General features: G+C 46.6%; 1 protein-coding gene across 1 annotated transcript in view; it reads left to right on the forward strand.

Moving 5' to 3' along the window:
* Positions 1-6,360: 6,360 nt before the first annotated feature.
* pde8a (phosphodiesterase 8A) overlaps positions 6,361-24,489 on the forward strand; it is a 41,273-nt gene continuing 23,144 nt past the window's right edge. Inside the window, exon 1 of the mRNA XM_083691547.1 lies at positions 6,361-7,592. Within this exon, the coding sequence (XP_083547673.1) occupies positions 7,443-7,592 (150 nt within the window). The 5' untranslated portion in view covers positions 6,361-7,442. The remainder of the gene's footprint in view (positions 7,593-24,489) is intronic.

Genomic DNA, 24,489 nt, shown 5'->3' on the forward strand with positions numbered 1-24,489 from the left:
GATCTCTCCCACCAATTAATGTATGAAATGAACTGTGTTGATTTTAACAATGCTATGCATGACAGCAGTGCCTTTGTGAAAAGCTCTGTTCAGGGATTTTTACGCTCAACAACATCGAAAGAGAACAATATTTTGAAAACAAGAAGACTCAATAATCTCAATAATTACTGCATTTCTGGCTTGGTTATTGCGAACTGTGAACCATCAAAGTGACTTGTGCGACACCTACTAGTCACCAGTACCAGAGCGCAGGGTACATAGGGTATGATGTCATCAGACGTGGACAGAGGAGATGCTTTTTATACTAGTTTCCTCCTTTTGAGAACTCAAAAAAGATCAAATATTCACTGTGTGTGTATTCACATTCAATTGATGGTACCATTATTTTTCTAAAAGTTTTTTTTTCTTTTTTATCTAAAAGATGTGTAAAAGTTATTATCGTAGGTCAATAAACAATATTGGTTTTCTTATCTCAGGTGTTCTATTTTGTAAAGAAAATAATTAGTCACGAGAAACAAATGTATATTTATATTTTATATCATCAATTTTATTGGGCTTATATATTTTTCGTTGTTTCCCATCAATTACCATTTTTGTATCTTTGCTTAAAAGGAGTATGAGGTCCATATCAGATACTGTATGTATGCCTTTTGCCTCAGCTGTCTTCTACAATGGCAATTCTGAGCCAGTTATATGCTAGTTATTCTCACTGAACTGCTTTGCTGCTTCGATATTTCTGTTAATTTTTGATCTGGGTTTTGTTCAATAGTTTCCTCGATGCACATACAATGTGATCTTGGAGGTGTTTCACAAGAGCTTGACACAGTACAAGGTGAAATGGTAGAACTAATGCTAATGTGATAATTGTTAAATGACTGTTTTGAGTGGGATAGCTCAAGGATGCAATGTGTTTGAAACTTAAAATGAAATAAAATACGTATAACGTGTGAAAATGGTTTCATTTGTATCATTGAGTGTGGACCATTCATAATACGGTGTGGACCCATTCATAGTGGGGTTTTTCTTTCATTGCAGATCTGGGACTGTAGGCTGAAGCCTTCACTACATCGCCCTCTAGGGGCGGTGCTTGGGAAGTACAGTCGTGCAAAAAAAAGGAAAACTTTGATCGGTTTCTGCGCAGGGGCAAATATGAATTATAAACTCGTTTGCATAGAAAAGTAATTACTGAACCGGCTCACGGAGTGGTTAATTGCGTGAACTGATTTCAATAGCATCATCTTACTCAAACAAAAGTTGTTATTGAGACCACATTACGGTGCTCAGTAGATAGACAGTTTAGACAGGTAAGTTAACTGTGCAGGTAAGAGCAATCCCTTCATCCGTCCCTTCAGCCGTCTTTCTTGATGGATGTACCACTACGCTAAATAGGATTTGGGGACTTCGAAATGGAAAGTCGGAAACTGCAAGGTAATAAAGGAGAAGAGTTGGAGAATGGACCGCGACTCGAGGTTTGTAAAAACAAACGTACCTCGCTATAATAGTGCTCTAGATGACATTGCAGTTAAAGTTGACAGATGGCAGAGGGGACGCTTTCGTCTTCGAGAATAAGAAGCAGTTGGCTGTCACTGTAATGCGATTTGCAGTAAAAGTTATTGGATTTAAAGGGAGAGCATCCATTTAAAATGAGACTTCACCTAAACCCACAGTATGTCCTCCACATGATGATGTTCAATATTATGACGATGGAACAGCTTATTTCCCACTTGAAATGACTACATGATTTATGAAGGTTGGGAGGAGAATGTAAGCAATAGTTCACTGTGTGTATTGTTAAGGCAAATCTATTGCATATAGACCTACTGCTTTGTTTTACCCAGTGCAATTAGGGTTGAAGTTGGCTATTTGAATGTGTTCTCATGGAAAATTATGATAAAAGCATATGTAAATGATGTATACACACACACGCACACCCACACCCACACGCACACGCACACGCACACGCACGCACACACACAAACACACAGTCTTCAGCCTTACCATTTTATTCACTTTATTATACTATTATTCACTTTAGAATGTTTGATGTTTTTATGAACCATAACAACAACAGACACAATTGGATTGAAGCGTAATAAGCGTAAATAAATTGAAGCGTAAACATTTTCACAACAGTAGACCGAATGCAGACAAAGCCTTAGTAAGGAGGCTTCTGTCGTCAAATGGGTTGGACGTGTCTGCAAGGTGTTTTGGACGTCATTTCCAGAATGAATGGGGCACTATGGCCATGTTGCCGAAACAAAATATGACTGCTGCTCGGTATCTAAGGAAGCAAAATACACACTACACTGTAACTAAACACTGGGCTAATCAACTACTATACAGCCAAGGTCAGGCTAAAAACAAGGAAATTATGTTACAAAAGTGTACCATCCCAGTAAGCTCCTCCACCTGATGCGGAGGCTTTAAGTAAGTGGGCTAACACAGACGGCTCAGGGTCGATAGCAGGTCGTCGGTTACATATGCACCGCGTCAGTCACATTAAATTATTAGGTCACTGGTGATCGTGCGGCCTGACGTAGGTGGTGTTATAATGATGAAGGTCTATTTTCAGCAAAGCCTGTGAATGATATTACCGTGTGCGCAACCATATTTAACTCCTGATATCAGTAGTCAATTATTAACGCATGTGACGTGAGGTATCATATTTTGCTCTGTACTGTACAGATAAGTAAAGAGATGGGATATTAATAATCTGCATACACTGATAGCATTGGTGCATAACTGTTAGAGTCATAACTTAATCAATCAAGTCATAGTTGGTCAGTCAATCTTTAAGTTTAACTAAACCTGAGGGTGATTGAAGCCCAACAGCCTGTCTAAAGCACTAAATACAAATACTTGTATTTTTTGTGTTTGTGCATTCAAACAGTCAGTGGCTTCCCCTTTATTTTATTCACACTGTGGTAATATTTGTTGCACTTGTGCAAGTTTACTGAACGTGTGTGCAACACTTTTGAACGTGTGTGCAACACTTTTGAACGTGTGGGATGGAAATAGCATGTTTGTGTGACGATAATGCTCTGTAAACTTTTGTCGAAATTCATCATGCATTGAACTCTTCCATTGTTTCATCTGAGCTTACTGAGCTGACATCTTTCAGACCTCAACACCACACCTGTCTGACATCTTTCAGACCTCAACACCACACCTGCCTGACATCTTTCAGACCTCAACACCACACCTGCCTGACATCTTTCAGACCTCAACACCACACCTGCCTGACATCTTTCAGACCTCAACACCACACCTGTCTGACGTCTTTCAGACCTCAACACCACACCTGCCTGACATCTTTCAGACCTCAACATCACACCTGTCTGACATCTTTCAGACCTCAACATGCATAGACGACCTCCAAGACTCATGTTATGAGGGCATTTTCCTCATAACAGGCTTTAATCCAGACGTACATTTACCCATGGTGGATTTTCTTAATCTGGGGCAGATTGAGGCGCCTGTGGGGGACAAAGTCTCTCAGGATTGTTAATCCTGGTCACTTCATAATTTCTGAGCCTTTTATGTTAAGTCCTCTTGTCTTTAGATTCCATGTTGCCATAAATGCCATAAATGTAAATGTAAATGTCTTGTTCAGTTGAGTTGATGTCTTCAGTTGTTGAATCCTAAAACTCATGCAAGGCTCACTGCTGAACAATGCTGACCAACAAGTAAGTGGGTCTACATGTTTTTGTTTTTGATTATATCACTTTGTTACTTGTAAAAGGCCAATACAGAGAACTAAAGCCCTGTATTTGTGCCTGGCTCTCCTGCCTTTAGTCAGCGAGACCTATCCTACTGCTTGTACTCTGCTGCCACCTTGTGGTGTATATTCATGATACCCAAAAATAAAACTTGCATAATACCTTTGTATTTCTGCATTGAAGCACGACTAAATATTTGAATATGATGATAATGTTGACGATACACTATTCAAATCGTATTCAGAACATGACAGTATATGCAGTGCAAATGTGGAAACAAATCTATAGTTACAGTTGTAGCCTGTGTATGTGTTCAAGAAACTGGATAGATAGATATGTTCTCTGTGTTCTGTACGTGTGGTATGCTCTGTCCCAACTCCCTCAACACTCAATAAAATAAGCGTTTTTTATTTGTTGGCACTGTAGGTGACTGAGGTGTAAATTGTGGTTTACTTTTTAATGTAATATGTCACTCTTCTACTTACTTTGGACGTTAGGTGACATGTTAGCTATATGACATGTTATATTCACAGTACAGGTCAAGTGTTTAGATGTAATAATATGAAGACTGATCGTCTTTAGTGCATTTCAAATTATTTATGTTTGAGGGGAAAATACTGCCTGAATGGTTATTATTATGCAAGGGCATAGCGACTTCACTTAAGTATGCACTACCTTTCATTTGAAACCATAACGCAATGATAATTGTAGGCCTTTCTCTTCACAGATGTGAGCAACACCTTAAGCACCTGGATATGTGTTTTACAAGCCAAATGTGCGTGCGGAACTGCATTGCATATTCTAATGTCAGCCCAGTAAGTACCACGGTGCCAACTGCGCGTTTGGGGCGGAGAAACTGACATTTGAGGGGTGTGTCTCATGAATATCATAGATAGGCGCTTTCTCACGTCCAGCAACACTATTGGCAAGGTTCTAAATTGCAGTTTTGCTATCAGTATTTTATGGATGACTGTTGATTCAGCAGTAGGCTAATGGGGGGGGGGGGGGGGGGGGGGTTAGGATTAGGTTAGTTAACCCTAACCCTTTATAGCCATATAGCCATATGACATATGAATTCCTCAGACAAATCTATCTTTAATTGAACTCATAGATGATTACTCTTGGCCACCACAGGGGTATGATTTTGAGGCAGAGGGTGTGATTTTCCAAGTGCGTAAAGTCTGGAACGCCAGTTTGGCGAAATAGGCGCGCACCTTTTTAAAATGGGAATACCAAATCTTGGAAAGTGCGGAGCCAGAAGAGCGTAAAAGGATATCAGAATAGACCGTTAAGTTCACTGCTGGAATGGCCGGTTGGCCAACTTTTTTTTTCCAACGTAGTGATCTCAGCATGTCAGTGCAGTACTACAGTCCACCAGAGGGTAGCCCACTGGTTCAATCACGAGGGGAGCAGAGGGTTGCTAAAGTTTTTCACGCCTAAGCGTTTAGACTCACTGGGCTCACACGGTCTTGAGTCATTCAGACAATCCAGGTTTGTTACCTGTTGATAATATATCCTACCACAGACCCGAGCAAAATACAACTCTAACCCCTTCCCCCAATTTCTAACCCTCGTATAACTCTGAGCAATATAGGGGCAGCTCCAATAAGCATAGTGGAAGGCTACAGTAGGTGGAGCTGATCGCCATACTACTTACACCTGTCCAGTCCCTTAAGATCTGCTAACAAGGGGTAGGGGCTAGGGAAAACAATCAGGTGGTGCCTTAGGGCCGGGCTTGCTGCTCTCCTAACCACCAATATCACAGGTTGCATTTACACAGGGACTCACTCTGCCATGGTTGAAGGACCATCATTACAATATATTATAATAGGCCTACACTACAAGCAATAATTGTTTTTACTTAGGCTAGGTGGGCTTATATACTGTAGGCTACTGTAACCTGGGGAAATATCATTATCATAGAAAATATAAAATACGAATACAGTTTGACAGAGACAAATATATTGAGTACATTGACAAATGTAAAGATAATATAATATATACATTATGTCATGCGTATCATAAATGAGTATGTAATAAGTGCCATGTGGGCTCATCTTTGTTATTTTCATTCAGCTTAATTTGAGGATTCTGTTGATGTTGAAGTTAAGAGGTAGCCTAAATGTCACACGTGGTTTAGGAGGTTATTAATGCTGATTATAATAAGAAAGATGCATCCATGAATAGCAAAACCATTCCCAGAAATTCGCACGCAGGCGCGCTCTGTCTGTGCGTGCCGTGTGTTGTGTGCGTGTTTGAGAAATAAACAGACTTCTCCTGGAATGATTTGTCATCGCGAGGATAGGGTACGTCCGCGTAACTGAATTCTATTTCTATTTATTTTAGAATAAAAGCATCCCTCACAGATGTGCATTTTCACAGATGATCATTCGCAGCCTGTTTCGCAGTGCCATACGCACGAAACCCATCCGAACCGAGCGGCATCCGATGTCCCCTGTTCGTTTTCAAAGTTCCCTCTGAAAGCGGGGTCCTCCCAGCTGCGCCCAGGACGACGCTGATTAGCCAAGTAGAGCTCATTTGCATTAACGTCAGTAAAGGCTGTAGGTCAATCCTTGCGGGTGCTTTTATTGGATGTGCCGCTGTCAAGCAGTGCTGAAGAATTGGAAGGGCAAACGCTAGCAAGGCAGAGAAAAGACTAATAGAAATCACCATTATGTAGCTAATTTCTGCCTTTGTGTTTATAAATAACAACCCGACCGCCTTCCTTTTTGAAACGCGAAACTTGGGGACGCGGAGCGGTCTTGTTTTTAAGCGATTATCCAGAGGTGGTACCTCCACAGATAATTTGACAGCCTCTACATCTTTTTTTTTCAGAAAGAGGAAAAAATCGTGGGCCTTTGATACATTGTAACCCAATTTACCCGGTTTTGTGTCCGTGCCGATCCCTCTTCAACCTGACAACGGGTGTCTGAATGGAGATTTTACCCAAAGATTTCTATTTTGCCTACTTGTTCATTTTTGTCAGATAAATGGAATGTTTTGTCGGACTGAATCGAATTTTGTTACATGGAGGAGTCTTGACATCGGAGCGACTGACAAAAGGAATATTATGCTGTGTGAATATTTTAGCCTGTTGATGATGAACGGCTCAGGACTGGAGCAAACTGTCGTGAGAAGCGGTTTGTGGCCAATGTCTTGAATTGAAGTGGGTAACCAGATTGTTAAAGGAATAGAGGACTCCCCATGAAATTGGATGTGTTTGGGTGGGGAGGACGGCATCAGTAGAAGCCTTGGACAAAAATGGATAAAACCATTGCTTGAACTGGCGAGGACTGAGGTATACTTGAAAAGAGTAAAGTTGAAAATGAGCAAATGATGATGTGGTACGAAGGCCAGGAGAAGAACCAGTGTCAATGGATAAATCGCCCATGGAAATGAACAGCCGAATTGAAGAATAACGGGATTCATGTTTGCGAGAATAAAACGATTTGACAAAATATCTCTAATTGACTTCATGTAAAAGCCAGAGAGAGGAAATCAGCTTCCTGGTCGGGGGGTGGGGGGAAGAGGATAGACAGGCTTTATTATTCATGGTTTGTGTTAGGGAAACTGGAGAGAGCGTTTTGCATTAAGATTAAACGAAAGAAAAAAAAAACGTAAAAGAAAGAGGACCTCAAGATAACTAAGGACAAACGAATGACACCGGGTAGGCTATAAGTAACGAACTTGAGCAAAAGAAATAGGCTGAAGTGGGGTTGAAGCATGGGCTGTGCTTCAAGCATTCATATCTCTGATAGGGTGGTCTACCAAAGTGGAAAAGAGTCCGAGGATTCCCACTCACCCCAACAGACCAACACCACTCAGCAAGGAAATCCTGCCTCGGGACTACCGATAAAACCCGCCAGTTGCAAGGTGAGGGACCAACACAAGCTTGGAGGAGAGTGTGTGTCTGTCTGTCTGTGTCTGTCTGTCTGTGTGTCTGTGTGTGTGTGTGTGTGTGTGTGTGTGAGAGAGAGAAAGAGTGAGTGTGTGAGAGATAAAGACAGAGGTGAAAGAGAGAGATTGTCCAAAGCCTGTGCCATTCAATATTTTCATATCATTCATGTATCCTCAATGTGAGATATATATATATATAGTGGATTACAGTAAAACTGATCACCAGTGACACACAGACGTCTCCCTACAGCGGGGGGGTCATAACCTCTGAACTTGTGTATTGTTGACTGTTCTATAGGCTAAATAGACCATACAGGCCTAGCTGACGTCAGCCAGCACTGAGGAGCAACATATCTCTCAACACGTCACAGTTTCCCGGCAATTTTCTAAAATGAATAGACTGCATTTGTTTACAGCTTGTGGTTGTTGGTTGCATACATTGGAGACGTTTCGTTCGGTTGTGCCAACTCTGTGTGTGGGTGTGTCAGGATTTTGAAGTCGCAATTCAATCAAACCCGCGTTGCGGTACGCCAGTGTTAATGCCATAGCATTTTCCTGTAGTCAAATGGAATTGTAGAACTGGAGGTTTTGTGAAAATAGCAGAGGCCCTGCGCCCAGCCTACCCCAGTACTGTGACACCTATCGCTGATGGCCTACATCCACTTTCCCCCTTTGTGAAACAGATTTGTGGATAGGGCCTAGCTATCGTCAGAATAAAGGTGGGCTATATCAATACTGCATTACGTTGCCATATCAGATTTGACAGAATCCGGCCCCTAGTCATATCAATGGGACATCATCTTCAGAGACATTAATTCTACTGGATGTGGCTGTTGGGCTGTCGGAGGGGAGTGAATTGACATGCTCTTGTTTCTCTAAATACGACTTAATTATTGTTAAGAGTCAAAGACGAGCCTTATCTGTGCGTCGGACCACGAGACGTGACGTAATGTGCTCTTTTGAATCTATAATTATCATATCTTTTAATTATTTCGTCTCACATGGGGACATGCGTAGCAGATGATCTTAGACGTTTGGGGGAAGATTCCCTAGTAGTTTCTTGGGGGGGGCGGCAAAGAGTAGGTACACATCTAGGATACAGTACACCCCCCCCCCACATGCAGCACTGGATCCAGGGTGGTCTGCTGTATGAAATGATGATTCAAATAAGGGGGAAAGAGAGAAATGTACAGCTGCCATTTCATCCCTTTGTAAAAGGGCTTAAATCCATATTGCTTAGCTATTCATTCATATTTATTTAGGGGCCTTTGTCGAACGACATTTGGAATGCGTAAAAGTGTGAAGTGTCATTTCAGAGGTACGTGTCTGCTCCCGTCATCAGCGGGCCCTTTCAGATCAGCGGCATGAATGTCTGTGTGTTTATTTTAGGCAGCCGAGTCAGATGAGAGGGATGTGATTTCCATATCTACCTGCTGTCGGGGATCAATATTAGTCATTGATCGCTCTCTAACTGCTCTGCCGCCCAGTGTCTTGGCTCTATCAGACCTTCACGGCACGGAGGCAGCACACGGTCAACATTACAACCCCCCCAGATAGGAAACACGCTATAGAATGAGTTGGAAAAATTCTTTATCCACAATGTTGTGCGCAATTTTCAAGTGAAAGATTGAATCCCGAACCATGCCTGAATTGACTGAAATAGACATGGAATGGAGCCTATGAGCCAAGGGAATTAGCTTGTTTGGGGTGATATTGCTAGCCTTCAGGGGCTACAGTCCCTCCTGGCTCACCCAGAACGGTTGATGTTAGGATGCCAGGCTGTGGGTCAGGTCACTCTGGCTCCGCCACATGGATCTGTTGTTGTTTATTGTTGAGACTTCACAGGGCTGTTTATTTGTAAACACTGGACATCATTGTCAGTGACCAACATCTGTTAGCCTTTAGCTGGCCCCAGAAAATGTTATTTCTGAAATATTTCATGTGTCAGATCTCTCCGATGTGTGTTTCTTCAGTGACGCATACAGGAACATTTGATTAAGTGCGTGTGTGTGTGTGTGTGTGTGTGTGTGTGTGTGTGTATGAGGGAGAGATAGCACTTAAACCAACGCTGAGACGAGATGTATCCAAAAATGACAGGAACGTTGAAGGAAGAAGGCGTGACTCTCGCTCAAAGTAAAAAATTCATACCCTTGTTATGCTATTGAGATCAAAGTATGACGTTTCGACCATCAAAGGCCTTCATCAGAATAACATGAAGCGCAGCACCCGTTCTGATGAAGGCCTGCGATGACAGAAACGTCACGATTTTGTCTCTCGACGCTAAAACTATGAATAATCTGAATTGTGCGGGAGTCGTGCCTCCTTCCCTTCCACTGCATGTGTGTGTTTGTTTGACAGACTGCAGGCTATTTGAGGGCCTCTGTCAAGACGAATGTTGTGGCCAAATGTCACCACAGTATCCAGTGAGAAGTCAGTGTGACAGATGTCGCCTCGCCAGGACGCCAACCACGCCTCTGATTGCGTTAGTCTTCTGATTGAGTTAGACTAATGGCATGGAAATCTACTAGAATTGGAAATGGTTAAGCCTTGTTCATTGAGGTGTCATTACCACTCTCCAGCGTACTGTACCTACTCTTGGACTCTTACCCTCTCACTGGACCATCATGAAACCTATTACATTTACGTCACAACAGCTTTTAATATTACCAGTACAGTACTTTTTTTTTTTTTCTAGAAGTAAACACAAACTATTTTTGCATGAATCAGTTGTGTTTCGTCACCAGCTTGTTGGTGATGTAGCGGCTGAGGTCTGGTTGAGGCTGAGGTCTGATGTAGTCACTGAGGTCTGGTTGAGGCTGAGGTCTGGTTGAGGCTGAGGTCTGGTTGAGGCTGGGGTCTGGTTGAGGCTGAGGTCTGGTTGAGGCTGAGGTCTGATGTAGTAGCTGAGGTCTGGTTGAGGCTGGGGTCTGGTTGAGGCTGGGGTCTGGTTGAGGCTGGGGTCTGGTTGAGGCTGAGGTCTGATGTAGTGGCTGAGGTCTGGTTGAAGCTGGGGTCTGGTTGAGGCTGAGGTCTGATGTAGTGGCTGAGGTCTGGTTGAGGCTGAGGTCTGGTTGAAGCTGAGGCCTGGTTGAGGCTGAGGTCTGATGTTGAGGCTGGGGTCTGGTTGAGGCTGGGGTCTGGTTGAGGCTGAGGTCTGATGTTGAGGCTGAGGTCTGATGTAGTGGCTGAGGTCTGGTTGAGGCTGAGGTCTGGTTGAGGTCTGATGTAGTAGCTGAGGTCTGGTTGAGGCTGAGGTCTGGTTGAGGTCTGATGTAGTAGCTGAGGTCTGGTTGAGGCTGGGGTCTGGTTGAGGCTGGGGTCTGGTTGAGGCTGAGGTCTGATGTAGTGGCTTGGGTCTGGTTGAGGCTGAGGTCTGATGTAGTGGCTGAGGTCTGGTTGAGGCTGAGGTCTGGTTGAAGCTGAGGCCTGGTTGAGGCTGAGGTCTGATGTTGAGGCTGAGGTCTGGTTGAAGCTGAGGCCTGGTTGAGGCTGAGGTCTGGTTGAAGCTGAGGCCTGGTTGAGGCTGAGGTCTGACTGAGGTACACCTCCTTCACAGAGATGTACGTCAGGGTTGCTCGTCACTGGTGTCTTGAACACGTCTCATGTCTTCTGGACCACCGCTGGTCTCTGGTCTGTTTCAGTTGGGACTGGGAGGTTGTAAATGTGTCAGTGAGGTAGTTTGAAGTCTCTCTCCGCAACAAGGACTACACTATGATCATGCCTCAGAAGACTGTCCCTGTGAACGAAATTATATCTCTAAGCTGTGTGTGTGTGTGTGTGTGTGTGTGTGTGTGTGCGCTGGGTTCTCTATGGCTATGCCGCAGCCCTACTGTCCTAAACATGGAGCGGTAATGGAAGCAGTGAGAGTGATGTGAGGCTGTGTCAAGGGTAAGTTACCATCTGGGCTGCTCTGGCGATGATAAGGCTCAAGTACAAGGTCTAGTGATAGCTGTGTGTGCGCGTGTGTGTGTGTGTGTGTGTGTGTATGTGGGCGTTCCTGGCTTTGCACAGAGCCCAGTTTGGAGACACAGACAGACAGACAGACAGACAGACAGACAGAGGGCTCAGCCTAACACAGCAGAGTTTATCTAGCCTTGGTCTACACTGCCTGACTGCCCTGCTCTGAGTAGAAGTTGCTCGTAGATACTGATACTGATCAGCTTACCCTAACCATAACAATTAGGAGGTCAGCACGCAAAACTGACTTTAGATCAGTGTCTGAGTGTGATTTCATCTTACTTCTCCAACCCCCCCCCCCCCCCCTCACTCCTAGCTCAGTTCAGTGTATTTTACCCATTAGTTATGGAATCACTGTCACTTCAGTCTGTCATGTGAACCCACCATTCACACTTTTAACAGAAGTACTGTAACCATTATGCACCAAACATTATTTTAGTAAAATAAAAAGGAATTCTGATAAATGTGACTTTTTTTTTTTTTTTTTTTGCGTCGCAGAACTTTTTCGGATGAGTTTTCTTCTCCGGGGTGCAGACCCTCGTATTACAAAGGCGTCTCGCGAGGTAGACGTGGCTGTTAACAACAGACCTTGGAACAGATGAACCCACCTTCAGTCCTAACCTGAACCATCAGTGGGATGAAAATATATCTGACCCTGGACCAGTGCTTAGGGGAAGTTTATAGTTCGTCCCTTCCTAGTTTGCGCTCTTTCGGGCCTTCTCTAGCCAGTGGAATAGAGCGTGTGTGTGTGTGTGTGTGTGTGTGTGTGTGTCAAGTCTAAGTTGAGAGCCATTGGGTAATTTATTCCAGAGGAGGGCAAAGGCTTAGCATGGTGATGAATTAATCCACTGTGCTGTTTCTGCTCTCAGAGCAGAGGGGAATGAGGAGAGGAGAGGAGAGGAGAGGAGAGGAGAGGAGAGGAGAGACTGATCGGGCCTTATTGGCTCTCTCTCTTGAACACTCGCTCTCTCTGACTTTCTCAATCCCTCTCTCTTTAACTCTCTTACTGTCTCTCCCTCTCTCTCTCTCACACACACACACACACACACACACACACACACACACACACACACACACACACACACACACACACTGTCCTCACGCTCTTTCTGTCTTTCTCACACTCTTTTCTTCTCTCTCTCTCACACACACACACACACACACTCTCTCTCTGTCTCTTCTCTCTCCTGCCTGTCTTTGTGATGTCCTCCCTCAGCCATAACGCTGGGTTTGTTTCCTTGCTGTTTCCTGTTGAACAGTGTTGATGGCGCTTTCCTCCTCATATTGACACTGCTGTCAGTGAGTGAGTGACACCGCGCGTTATCACCATCGCAGACGCCGAAGCATCACAGAAACTGACGCACGTCGGCAACAAGCCGTGAAACAAAAATTCTGAAAAATTCCCACCAACCAGAAGTGAATGCTGTCGCTGGTGCCTTGGTGTTCCTGCACGTTTGTGTCATAACAGGGGGCAGGAAGTGCTTGTTGTGTGTACGTAGAGTGTGTCGTATTTATGTACACACTGGGAAAATAGTGGTCCCTGTTCTATTTCAGTTACTGCCAGTGTGTTGCACACTGCGTTTGGCCTTACTGTCATTAGAGGTGTGAAATTGGTTTCCATTCATGAGGCCTGAGAGTCACCATTTGACACACACACACACACACACACACACACACACACACACACACACACACACACAAAAGTAAGTGTCCATGCTGTATTGCATCTAGCCAAAGTGTTAAGTATTGGCACCTGACTAAAAGAATGACACAGAATAACCTGCGTGTTTTCTCTCGGTGGCCCCAGTGCTACCCTTCCTGTCTGGGGTATCTTCCGTGGCAGTACATGGACATGTGTGTGTGGGTATTTTTGCCGTGTCATACTTGGCTCTTTATCTCTGCTGGCACATAAACTGAAGGACGTGAGGAGAGGAAGCGAGATGGGGCCCAAAGAACACAGACTAGGCTAGACTAGTTGAGCTAGGAGAGGAGGTCCAAAGAACACAAACTAGGCCAGACTAGACGAGCTAGGAGTGGAGGTCCAAAAGAACACAGGGTGATGGTCTAGGCTAGACTAGTTGAGCTAGGAGTGGAGGTCCACAGAACACACAGTGATGGTCTAGGCTAGACCAGTCGAGCTAGGAGTGGAGGTCCAAAGAACACAGACTAGGCCAGACTCGTCGAGCTAGGAGTGGAAGTCCAATGGAACAGGCTAGCGATGCTAGGGTGGGGAGCTCTGATCCGAGACCTGTTGATGGGGGCCGAGTGGACTGTAGGCCTTCACTTGCTACAGCTGTTCTACCCACAGAGAAACGGATCTCTCTTTTGGCGTTCAACTCTTTGTGTGTTTGGTCGGTTGTTCGTTTGTTTTAACTTAACTAACTAGTCCCTGGTTGTGAAGTCGGAGAACTTGAAGTGATTATTAGGGGCATAGTATGACGCATGCCTTTTTAGAAGGTGAAGTACGCATTCAAGAGTTTGGATGCTGGATATGTTCAAACCGTCTCTTTTTAGCTCAGAGTGTTGGTTCACTCGCGAGGTGTCAGCTAAGGTGAGTGTACTTTAGGAACAGACCTTCCCATTGTTTTTGAAATAGTCTTCACAAATAAGGCTGCATTCAGAGGCTTGTGCTTTCCCCCCCTCAAGGTTAGGAACTTTGAATCATAAGGGCGGCATGTGATAGCTGCATAAGATTGTAGAAACGCTATTCTTCCAAAACAAGGCACCACAAGTGTTTACTTTGTAGCCAGACTCTCTGTTCTGTTTCAGAAGCCCCCAGGAATGTGGATCTGACTTGACACCAGGCCCGCTGGTGACCTTCAGGTCTGACAGTTGTGCATCGTTTATATATATCTGGTCCGGTTTAAATGGTGTTTAGCTAGAGAGATGACGTCTGTATCAGAAGGGGTGTATGAGCAAAGAGATTTAGAGCAAAAGAGATTTCGATTTTCGGTGAATGCATTGATTATTCTGTGCTCCGTGACGCTCGAACCAGAGTGCTCTGATCTGGGAGCTGAGTGCCAGAGAGGATTTACGAAGGCGCCCAATGTCAGTGCTGGAAGGAAGCCGTGGCGTGTCAAAGGCCAATGAGGCTTTAGTCCTACTGTCCTGTCTGTGTCTGCTGATTGCAGTGAGGACTCCCAACCTTTGTCAAAACGCTAATCCAAGGTCTGAGCCGACACATGAGTTAAATGGGGTTTCTCTCTTCCCGTAATACGTGTTTTCTTGTCCTGGTCATTTGGATGCATCGACTTAAAGATGTCCTGTACATTTGCCTTTGTCACTCAACAGTCAGAAGCCGCACACACACACACACACACACCACACACCACAGGTCAGACTTAGCTTAGGACAGGGAGAGAGAGAGAACCGAAGAGAGCGAGAACGAGAGTGAAAGTGCAGCAGTCTGCGCACAGTAAAACACATGATGTATAGTGACAGTTTTGTGAAGCGTGGTCTCTGTGGTCTGTGCTATGCTTTTGGGTATGGTTACCCGTTGTACAATACTGTGTTCGTGGAAAGCGATTTTATTTACACCAACCTTACTTGCAGCACTATTATGCGGCCTACATGTCAATTAATAACAATTTGCTATGAAGCGGTTATACAGCGGTTATACAGCGGTACACCGTCTCCAATACAGCGTCTACGATGCTGTTCCTGAAATGTCCAGAAGTTGAAATGTCCACGTGTTCTTCTTCTTCTCTTCTCTTCTTCCAGGGAGCAACAGCAGAGCTAGGCCTTGTGTTGCGAGCCTTGCTGGCTGCCAGGCCTGCTGTAACAGTGCGTGACACGCCGTTTTAACCCTCCGTAACAGCCGCCGGTCACCGGAGTACTTTGCCTGTTTTCACACCTCGGCACACAATGGTTCCCATACAGTCGGAGCAGAACACCCAGGAGGACGACGGCGTGGCGACGCGCTGAGCGGGATCAAACGTACGAGAGCACAACCTCTGTGGTATGAGACGGCTAGAAGGGGGGGGAATTAAATCAGTCAGACGCTGAGGGTCGTGGCCCAGATTGTACTGATGTTTGTTTGACAAGCAGTAAGTGGTATTGGTCCGGGTCCGGGTCCTTCACTTGGAGAGTGAAGGGTAGCTTCGTTTGAAGCTAACAGGCAGTTAGCTGCTCTGATGGACTTGAGTGACCTGACCATTCAGGACGCAGAGGTGCACCTAGTTGACCCATGGACAATCGCACACTTGTATGGCAATTTTTTTATTTTATTTTATTTTTTTACTTTATTTTTTTACTTTTTCTTAGCCTCATATCATTATCACATACAGGTTTTTTTTTTTTTCTCTCAATTTTGACATGTCAAACTTTCAACTCTCTTTTGTGTCCCATGTTGTGGTTCCTTTAGAAGTGCAGGAATCCCTCCTAGGAGGGTTTGTGGGGCAGGCAGGCAGGCAGGCAGGCAGGCAGGCAGGCAGGCAGGCAGGCAGGGAGGGAGGCAGGCAGGGAGGGAGGCAGGCGCTTGCGTGCGTACGTGCCTGTGTGTGTGTGTGTGACTGTACAGTATGTGTGTGCCAGCCAAACCTGGGCCTGCCTAGCCTCGTGCTAACGCTGGTGTCACTCCATGATCCCTCATGCGACGGTGACATCACTGCTCCACTTATAGCAGGTGTGGAGGAGGGGAACGCTAGGCTAGGCTAAGGGCTTCTAATGCCCGCTCATACACTCAACCGGTGCCCTCAACTCTTGAGGGCTCGGAGCTATTAGCATTTTGCTAATACTAAACTTTTTGGCTAGGCTACGGCGCAGAGGTTATGGGTAGAGGTTAGATTCGGAGCTGCTCGGTTTGAATGGAGCCTTATTATTTCTTATTGAGGTCCCACTGTTTGGATGCCTGTCCCAGGCCTGAGGAGGAGGAGGAGGAGGAGGAAGAGGAGGGTTGGAGGAGTGGGGTGGAGGGCTCTCCGTCTCTGGTAAGATCATGCTGCTGTGGTGGTGTCCCTGGGCCATGCCTGGATATCTGGGCTGGGCTGTGTCCCAAATAGTCCCAAATAGTCCTAAAATAGATGACTCTCCCTTTCCTCATCTCCTTCCCTTCAGAACCTGCTGACCTGACCTGAATGAGTCATCATGAGACTTTTTGTCTCATGAGAGAAAGGAGGGAAGAAAGGAAGTCATTTAAGACTTTTAGGGCTGGTTTCCTGAACTCAGATTGGTGCCTTAGTCCTGGATTTAAAGAGCATCTTCAATGGGCATTCCTATTGACTGTGTGATATGAGACAGAGAGAGAGAGAGAACAACACACACTATTACTAATCCATGTCTCTCAGATGAATAAGGGAGAGATATGGAGAGTGGAGCAGGTTTGAGTGCAGGGCTGCCCCTGAGTCCTGGGTCCTCTGTGGGAGGCTTAGGATTGGCCCCGCATTAGGGGGATTTCTGGGTAATCTGGATAAGGCCAAAAATACCTTGAAGGTGAACAGCGAAGAGAGGGCCATGCTTACCAGGGATGTGTTTACACTTGATCCATTCATTTAATTGTCCCTCACCGATGAAATCGGGGAGGGGACTATGATTCGGTCTCTGTCCATTCGTTTACAAGTTTTATCTCCGACATTGATTGGCTCGATTTTGACAAAACGACTATGGTGAAAGATGTGTCTTGCCATAGAGATTATTTAGGAGTTTCGAGGTGACGTCGATTAATTTGGTGACGGTGCAGCTAAAGGTTGATAAGTTGTTATCATTAAAAACGTCACAATAGCGTGTAAAGAGGAGAGAGCACCTCAGACTGCACCTTTATGGCCAACTGACTGTTTTCAAATAATACTTCAGTCAAATCCTTGAAGATGAATCAAATAAGCTCGACAAGCGCCGGTAACTTTTCAGCCCACCTCAAATCCACGGACTGCCGTCAAATAAAAGCAATTGGCTGTAAGAAGCAAAACTGACGGCCTAATGAATGAAATAAGCACGACACATTCCGGTAACGTTCCGGTCATACGTTTGTATAATTGTCACCAATTCACACGAGGAGGAGCGCTACATCATTCGCGGGAGACGACATGTTTACTTGTTGACTTCTGCTCTTATTAAATTGACTGACTGCCCTCCATATTTCACAATGACCCACATTGATTGATTGGAAGCAAAGTGGATAAGTTAACCCCCTGTATTGTTGCACTCAAAGTGGCACCCCTATCCGACGCGAGCATTACCCACTGTACCTACCTCCTACTTATACTAAGAAACCTGTGCGATCATAATCCTTCACATCATTATGGTCTACAGGTATTCTGCCTTTTGAAGTCCAATATTGCCTTTGTAGAGAAGAAAGGGTCAAGAGCGCCGCTTTGCTTCTGTAAAGATGACAATAAACGGTATCAAAACGCTGCTCGTTGAAAACCAGGTCTAAACAGACCGAGTACCGTTTGCTCTCGGTCCAATATTGCCTTTGTTCCGGAAGGACACACGGTCTCAGGCCGCGACACGGTGGGTTAGTGTGAGCTGATGGTGGTAGGAGGACGCTGCCCCCCGATAGACACTGATCTAGGATCAGTTGTGCATTCAATGTTCCCCTGTGGCTCTGGTTAGGACTGGGGAAGGGAGAGCTGATCCTAGACCTGTCCTCTGGGCCACTCCCCCCCCCCAGAGTAGTGTTGTTATCACCAGCGTTGAGGTCCGCCCCCCCCCCCCCCCACCCCGCTGCTGATACCACCGTCCCTGAGAGGGTTGTGCAACCGCGGTCACCTGACTGCGTCTCGAGGTGGCCTGTCTGCTCGCTGTGATGTCAGCGATGACATTTTAGACGTCTGCGATTGATTGGAGATGGTTTGTTGGATGTCTATTGATTTTGTTTGCAGATGGCAGATGCTCTCGTCAGACTGGTGTGGGAATGGGCCGGTGGCAGTGTTTCTGAAATGTATAATTTTTTAGCAGTGATGTTAGAGAGGGTTTTTGACGTGACATTTTTTTTTCTTTTTTTATCTAATTTTTGGCGTTTTTCTTTTTCGGATTTCATGCATCGGTGGGGGTATTTCCCTGCTTCAGCTTGCAGCACCAGCCGTAGCCACAGTGACAGCTAAACTATCCAACTAACTAGAACGCAATTATCCTGAAACCGTTGCTGCTGTCATGGTTGATTGTTGAAATTCTAGAAGTCAAATAGTGTTTGCGTCTGTGTTTTCTGAGTGTGTGAGTGATATTCATTTTCTCCCCCTCTCTCTCTCTCCCTCTCTCTCTCTCTCTCTCTCCCCCTCTCTCTCTCTCTCTCTCTCCTTCTCCCTCTCCTGTCCCTGTAGACAGCTCAGGGCTCTGAGTGCTCTCTTTCCCAGTCTCTAACCCTCATCACATGATCTGTCGGCAGGAAATGCACCAAAGCAAGGCCTCAGAGCTACTCTCCACGGCGCAGTGACGCACAGACCACACACACACGCACACGCACACACACACACACACACACACACACACACACACACACACACACACACATCCAGGCAGAGTCACTACTGATGGGAACACTACTTGTCCTCTGACCACACACACACACACACACACACACTTACACACACTTGCACACACTTACACAGGGCAAGCAGAGCAACTGCTGATGGGAACAATCACTGCTGATGTCATCCAGGCTTCGGTCATCCGTGTCGTGTGTATCCCTCTCATGAGAAGCAGTGTGAGCCTTGAGCACGGTGTCATCTGTGGAGGCCGGTGGAGGCAGAAATCAGAGGACGGGCTCATTGTGATGCACGGAATGGGAGAACTAGGCACCGGCCTCCATTCAGAGGAGATGAACCGGTAGTCTTCTGCTAACTTATTTTTAGACAACATCACTCAAGCGCATTCGTTACTAAAATTCCAGGACAATGATGTGTTCACTCTCCCCTGAGTTATGTAGTGTCTTCCTCCAGTGTGTGAGTGTGTGTATGTGTGTGTGTTTGCGTGCGCTCGAGTGTGTGTATCTATCAGCGTCCCAGTATGCTTGCGTTGCTGTGTATCAGAGAGTCAGAGAGATAGCACGGCAGACAGAATGAGGGTCAGGGTGTTCTCTCACAGCCCCCCCCGTTCTATAACCAGGCACAGCATGAAATAAAGTGTGTGTGTGTGTGTGTGTGTGTGTGTGTGTGTGTGTGTGTGTGTGTGTGTGTGTGTGTGTGTGTGTGTGTGTGTGTGTGTGTGTGTGTGTGTGTGTGTGTGTGTGTGTGTGTGTGTGTGTGTGTGTGTGTGTGTGTGTCATCGTGACCAAACAGGAAGCCATGCATATTACACAATGGGTTAAACCAGGCTTTCTACCTTGTTCAGCCATGGCATGGGCTGCTTTGGTCATCCAATAGCTGTTAAGCCAATGTAGCCTAAAGCAATTCAGGGAAAATGTTTAATGGACTCACTCCCCCCCCAAAAAACGATTGAGGAATAGTCTACTGATTTTGCTTCCAGTGGACTTCTGTTAAATGCAACAGCAGGGAACTGTTCTGACAGCGTGCACCTAATCGGAACATGCAGTTAGCTACGACAATTTCAAATAATGTCATTTATTTGGGACTGAAAAAGTTTTTTTCTTTCATGGTCGAATTGATGAATGGTTCAGTGAATAGTTTCTTAAGTGTCTCATCCGTTTTGGAACACAGTGTTTGCAGAACATCCATCTAGCTGTCCCAGCGCTAAGCCATGTAAATCCAGGGAGGCTGGTGGAGGTTGAAATCGGAGGATGGGCTCATTGTAATGCATGGAACGGAATGAGGAACGGTATCAAACGCCTAGCCTAGCTCAGCCCTTCTCTAGCCTAGCCTAGCTCTTACCTAGCTTAGCCCAGCCCTTGCCTAGCCTAGCCCAGCCCTTGCCTAGCCCAGCCCTTGCCTAGCCTAGCCTAGCCCAGCCCTTACCTAGCCTAGCCCTAGCCTAGCTTAGCCCAGCCCTTGCCTAGCCTAGCTCTTACCTAGCCTAGCCCAGCCCTTACCTAGCCCTAGCTTAGCCCAGCCCTTACCTAGCCTAGCCCAGCCCTTGCCCAGCCCTTACCTAGCCTAGCCTAGCCCTTACCTAGCCTAGACCAGCCCAGCCTTTACCTAGCCTAGTCCTTACCTAGCCTAGCCCAGCCCTTACCTAGCCTTGCCTAGCCCAGCCCTGGCCTAGCCTAGCCTAGCCCAGACCTTACTTAGCCCTACACAGGGGACCAGGTCAGCTAGCTCTCTCTAAAAAGAAACCTAACATGGTCAAAAGGAGTTTGTGTCTAGAGTGTGAGATTCAGCTGTACTGTCACCCTAGGTTTCTTTCAGCTGAACACTAGGCCTAGTAAAACAATCTTCACAAATGAAATACTTCAACATTTAAAGCATTCCGTTCTTCACAATCTTCAGATTTCATATATTACCTTTTGTCATGTTTGCCAACATATGATATTCAGAAAACACATTGAGACCTTAAACGTGGCTGTTTGGTAGTGATTCCCCAGCCGCGGTCTATAACGTGACGTTTCTCTGTGGGTGCGCACAGACCCACGGTGGCCTAGTTTCCTCAGTGGTGACTCACCTAAAGTCTTCTGCTCCGCTGGCTGTAGACTTGGTCACCGTGGGTAACGCATCTGGACGGGACGAGGATGTTCATGTGCGCATGACGTTTCTCTGCCCTTACCTGCGCTCCCGTTATTTCTCTAAACTGCAGTAATTATGTTAACACGCTAGAAAAGCCGCCGTTTCACGTGTTATGTAATTTGACTGTGTGTGTGTGTGTTTGTGGTGGTGGGAGTGGGGGGTATGGGGTGGGGGGGTGGTGTTAGTTTGGAATATGTTCTCAGTTGAATGGGTCTGTTTGCAGAGCAGTAAACCATAGTGGAGTTGCTATGGCGGCGTCAGAGAACAACATGGTGGATTGGCTCTCAGCATCTGCAGATTATCTGTGTGATCTCATCAGTATTTACCCATGTTTAACTTTCACAACACCGATAACTCCACTGTAAGGTAGAGTGACCGTAGTTGACTAGAACGTAGGAACAACGACAGCTAAGCAACTGCCAAACTGGGATCCTGTGTGGTTCTTGGTCATAGTGAGGGCCAGATGTTTTTTGTGATCCCTGGTTGGTTACTTGGCAGTGGCCGGTCAGTGATTGGATGGCAGCTGGCGAGGGACCCTGGGTAGAGGCTGGGAGCCACACTGTTGTCCCCCGCCATGATGTCAGAGAGGGGACTGAGGAACCGCCTTCGTCCGTTCAGATGTTCTTATGTCACACGCGATATCTCAGACACCACTGGGACAATATTTACCAAACTTGGATGAATGATGCGTGTTGCCGTAGAGATCCGGCATTTACGAAAATACACTGATTGGCCCAAGGGGGGATGCTATAGTAAACTACTGAAATTCCAAAACTACACTGATTGGCCCAAGGGGGGATGCTATGGCAACAACTGAAATTCAAAACTGAAATCGTTTCTATTCTCTTTCTCATTAATCCACGAAACATACGTGACGAATTGTCACCAATTCACACAAGGAGGGGATGGGGCTCCATCATGTTGGGGGGGGGGGAAGAAACAACAGTCTCACTGTAGACTTTGGTGATTGATTGATTGCTGTAGCGAGCCTCTGAAGGCAGTAGATGTGAGCAGCCACATATCAATGTGAATTATTCTCTTTGAGCTGAACACACAGCCGGTACCTGGATGGTTACGCTGCCCGACCGTCTCTGCCTGTCGTTGTCAGAGTGTCACTGGCTGCCATTTATAGCCTTTACAACCCATTTAGAATGCCCTTTTAAGTAAAAATGTGTTGTCGAAGAACAAATGGCTTCTCCCATGATGGACTGACTGAGATACCGGCCTCTAGTGTGTGTGTGTGTGTGTGTGTGTGTGTGTGTGTGTGTGTGTGTGTGTGTGTGTGTGTGTGTGTGTGTGTGTGTGTGTGTGTGTGTGTGTGTGTGTGTGTGTGTGTGTGTGTGTGTGTGTGTGTGTGTGTGTGTGTGTGTGTGTGTGTACAGCAAGAGGAGAGGCTGGTGGAGGTAGAAATCGGACGACAGGCTCATCGTAATGCGTGGAGCGGCATGAGGAATGGTGTCAAACACACGTCCCATGAGGCCATCCTCCGATTTCCGGCCTCCGCCAGCCTCCCCTGGTGTAGCGCCGTACGGCGGCGGCCGTGTGACTGGAGGTTCGCCCGGGTTGTTTCCTCCTGAACCGCAGGAGCCGGTGGAGGGTTCCCCTGCCGTCTGGTACACAGTGTTCATCCCACACCTGAGGCTGGGACTGATCCCTAATCAGCCCTAATGAGGAACATTGATTCATCTCCATTTGGACCACACGGATGGACGGCCATGCACACAGACACACACCGCCGCCACAGCGCGCCCCCTCTCTCTCTCTCTCTCTCTCTCCCTCTCTCTCTCTCCCTCAACACAAACAAACACATGGCTCCCTCCGTGGTCTCCTTCCCCTGCTCCACAGACAGAAGGAGAGATGCCCATGTGGAATGGGGGGCGGGGGAGAGGGGGGAGAGGGGGGGGGGGAGGAATGGTGTGATGTTCCGACTTGTTGTCGGTCACGTTCCGCTTGCAGATTGTGAATGTTTACGTTTATCCCGACGCAGGAGAAACTGAATTGATGGCATATTTCACAACACATTCACTGGAGAGGGAGAGAGGGAAAAAGAGAGAGAGAGAGCTACGTCCATGGATCAGGGGGGATTGTAAGTTGTAACTGAAGTCATTTCCACAAGAAAGCTGAACAGAGCCAGAGAAGCAATCCCAAGATTCCCTGCATCCTGGTCCCAGCTCTGGGGTGGAGGAAGCTGTTTACTCTTTCTGTATCTCTCTGCTGACGTCCGCGCACCGAACAATGTCATCCAATTTCCTGTTTTTCACTTTAGTGGAAAGCCACTCTCCCACTGCAGTATGGCGGCGTATGGCAAGGCAGGAGGGGGGGGGGGATCCATAGGGCCGGAAGCACAGAGAGCAGGATATGGGGTCAGAGGCAGCGCTGCTATGTAAATACATTAGGTGTGTAGAATCAGAGCTCTGCTCTCTGCTCTCTGCTCAGCCCTTCTGCAGCCTGCAGACAATGCAGTACGACTAAGAGCACTGCAGACATCCAGTGCAGACTCTGACCTGGCCACGGTAGGAGGGAGGGGGGGGGGGGGGGGGGTTCTGTCTCTTGTCAGAGAAGGTTTGCGGTCGTCACAGACAGCAGTCGGATTGTCCGATAAGGGGAAACGTTTGAGACTCGCGATGTCAGTTGAAGTCGGTGCGGTTGAGGTTGATTTACGGTGACGTTTGATCACGTTGTGATTTGTGTGTCAGCTTGTGGACGTGCAGGCGGAAGGGATTCCCCCTACGTTGTGAAATGGGCGAAGTCATTTGAGCACGACGCGAGGTAACAGTTGTCCTGTCTCTCTCAAAACTATGAGGTCCAGAATGCACTGCAGCGAGCTCGTATCTCCATTCACATGGGCTGCAGAGGAACAAAAGTGCATCTGCTGTAGCCTCTCCCCAGCTCAGCAGACCTGTCACTTACTGTTAGCAGCTCCCAGGCCCTGGGTAAATCAGGCCAAAGTGTGTGTGTGTGTGTGTGTGTGTGTGTGTGTGTGTGTGTGTGTGTGTGTGTGTGTGCGCGTGTGCCTAGAGTGACTGGTACCGCACAGCGCATAGTCATAGCAGGAGGGAGTAGCATGAAGGGGGGTGCGCGCGCACACACACACACACACACACAACGTCTATACTGCCCGCCTGGCCTGCATACACACTCACTTCCCCCGCTTTGTTTGCCCCTGGTTGGATGCCAGCGTGATTTTTGAGGGATGCAAATGCTTGAGTGATTCATGACTGTGTTAGTGTGTGTACTGTGCTGTACCAGTGTGTGTGTGTGTGTGTGTAATGTGCTGTACCAGAGTGAGTGTGTGTGTGTGTGTGTGTGGCAAGCTCGCTATTCCTGTTACACAACCTCACCCGTCGTTGTATTGGCTCCGTCAG

The sequence above is a fragment of the Argentina silus genome (genome assembly GCF_951799395.1).
Source record: "Argentina silus genome assembly, chromosome: 19".
Classification (NCBI taxonomy): domain Eukaryota; kingdom Metazoa; phylum Chordata; class Actinopteri; order Argentiniformes; family Argentinidae; genus Argentina; species Argentina silus.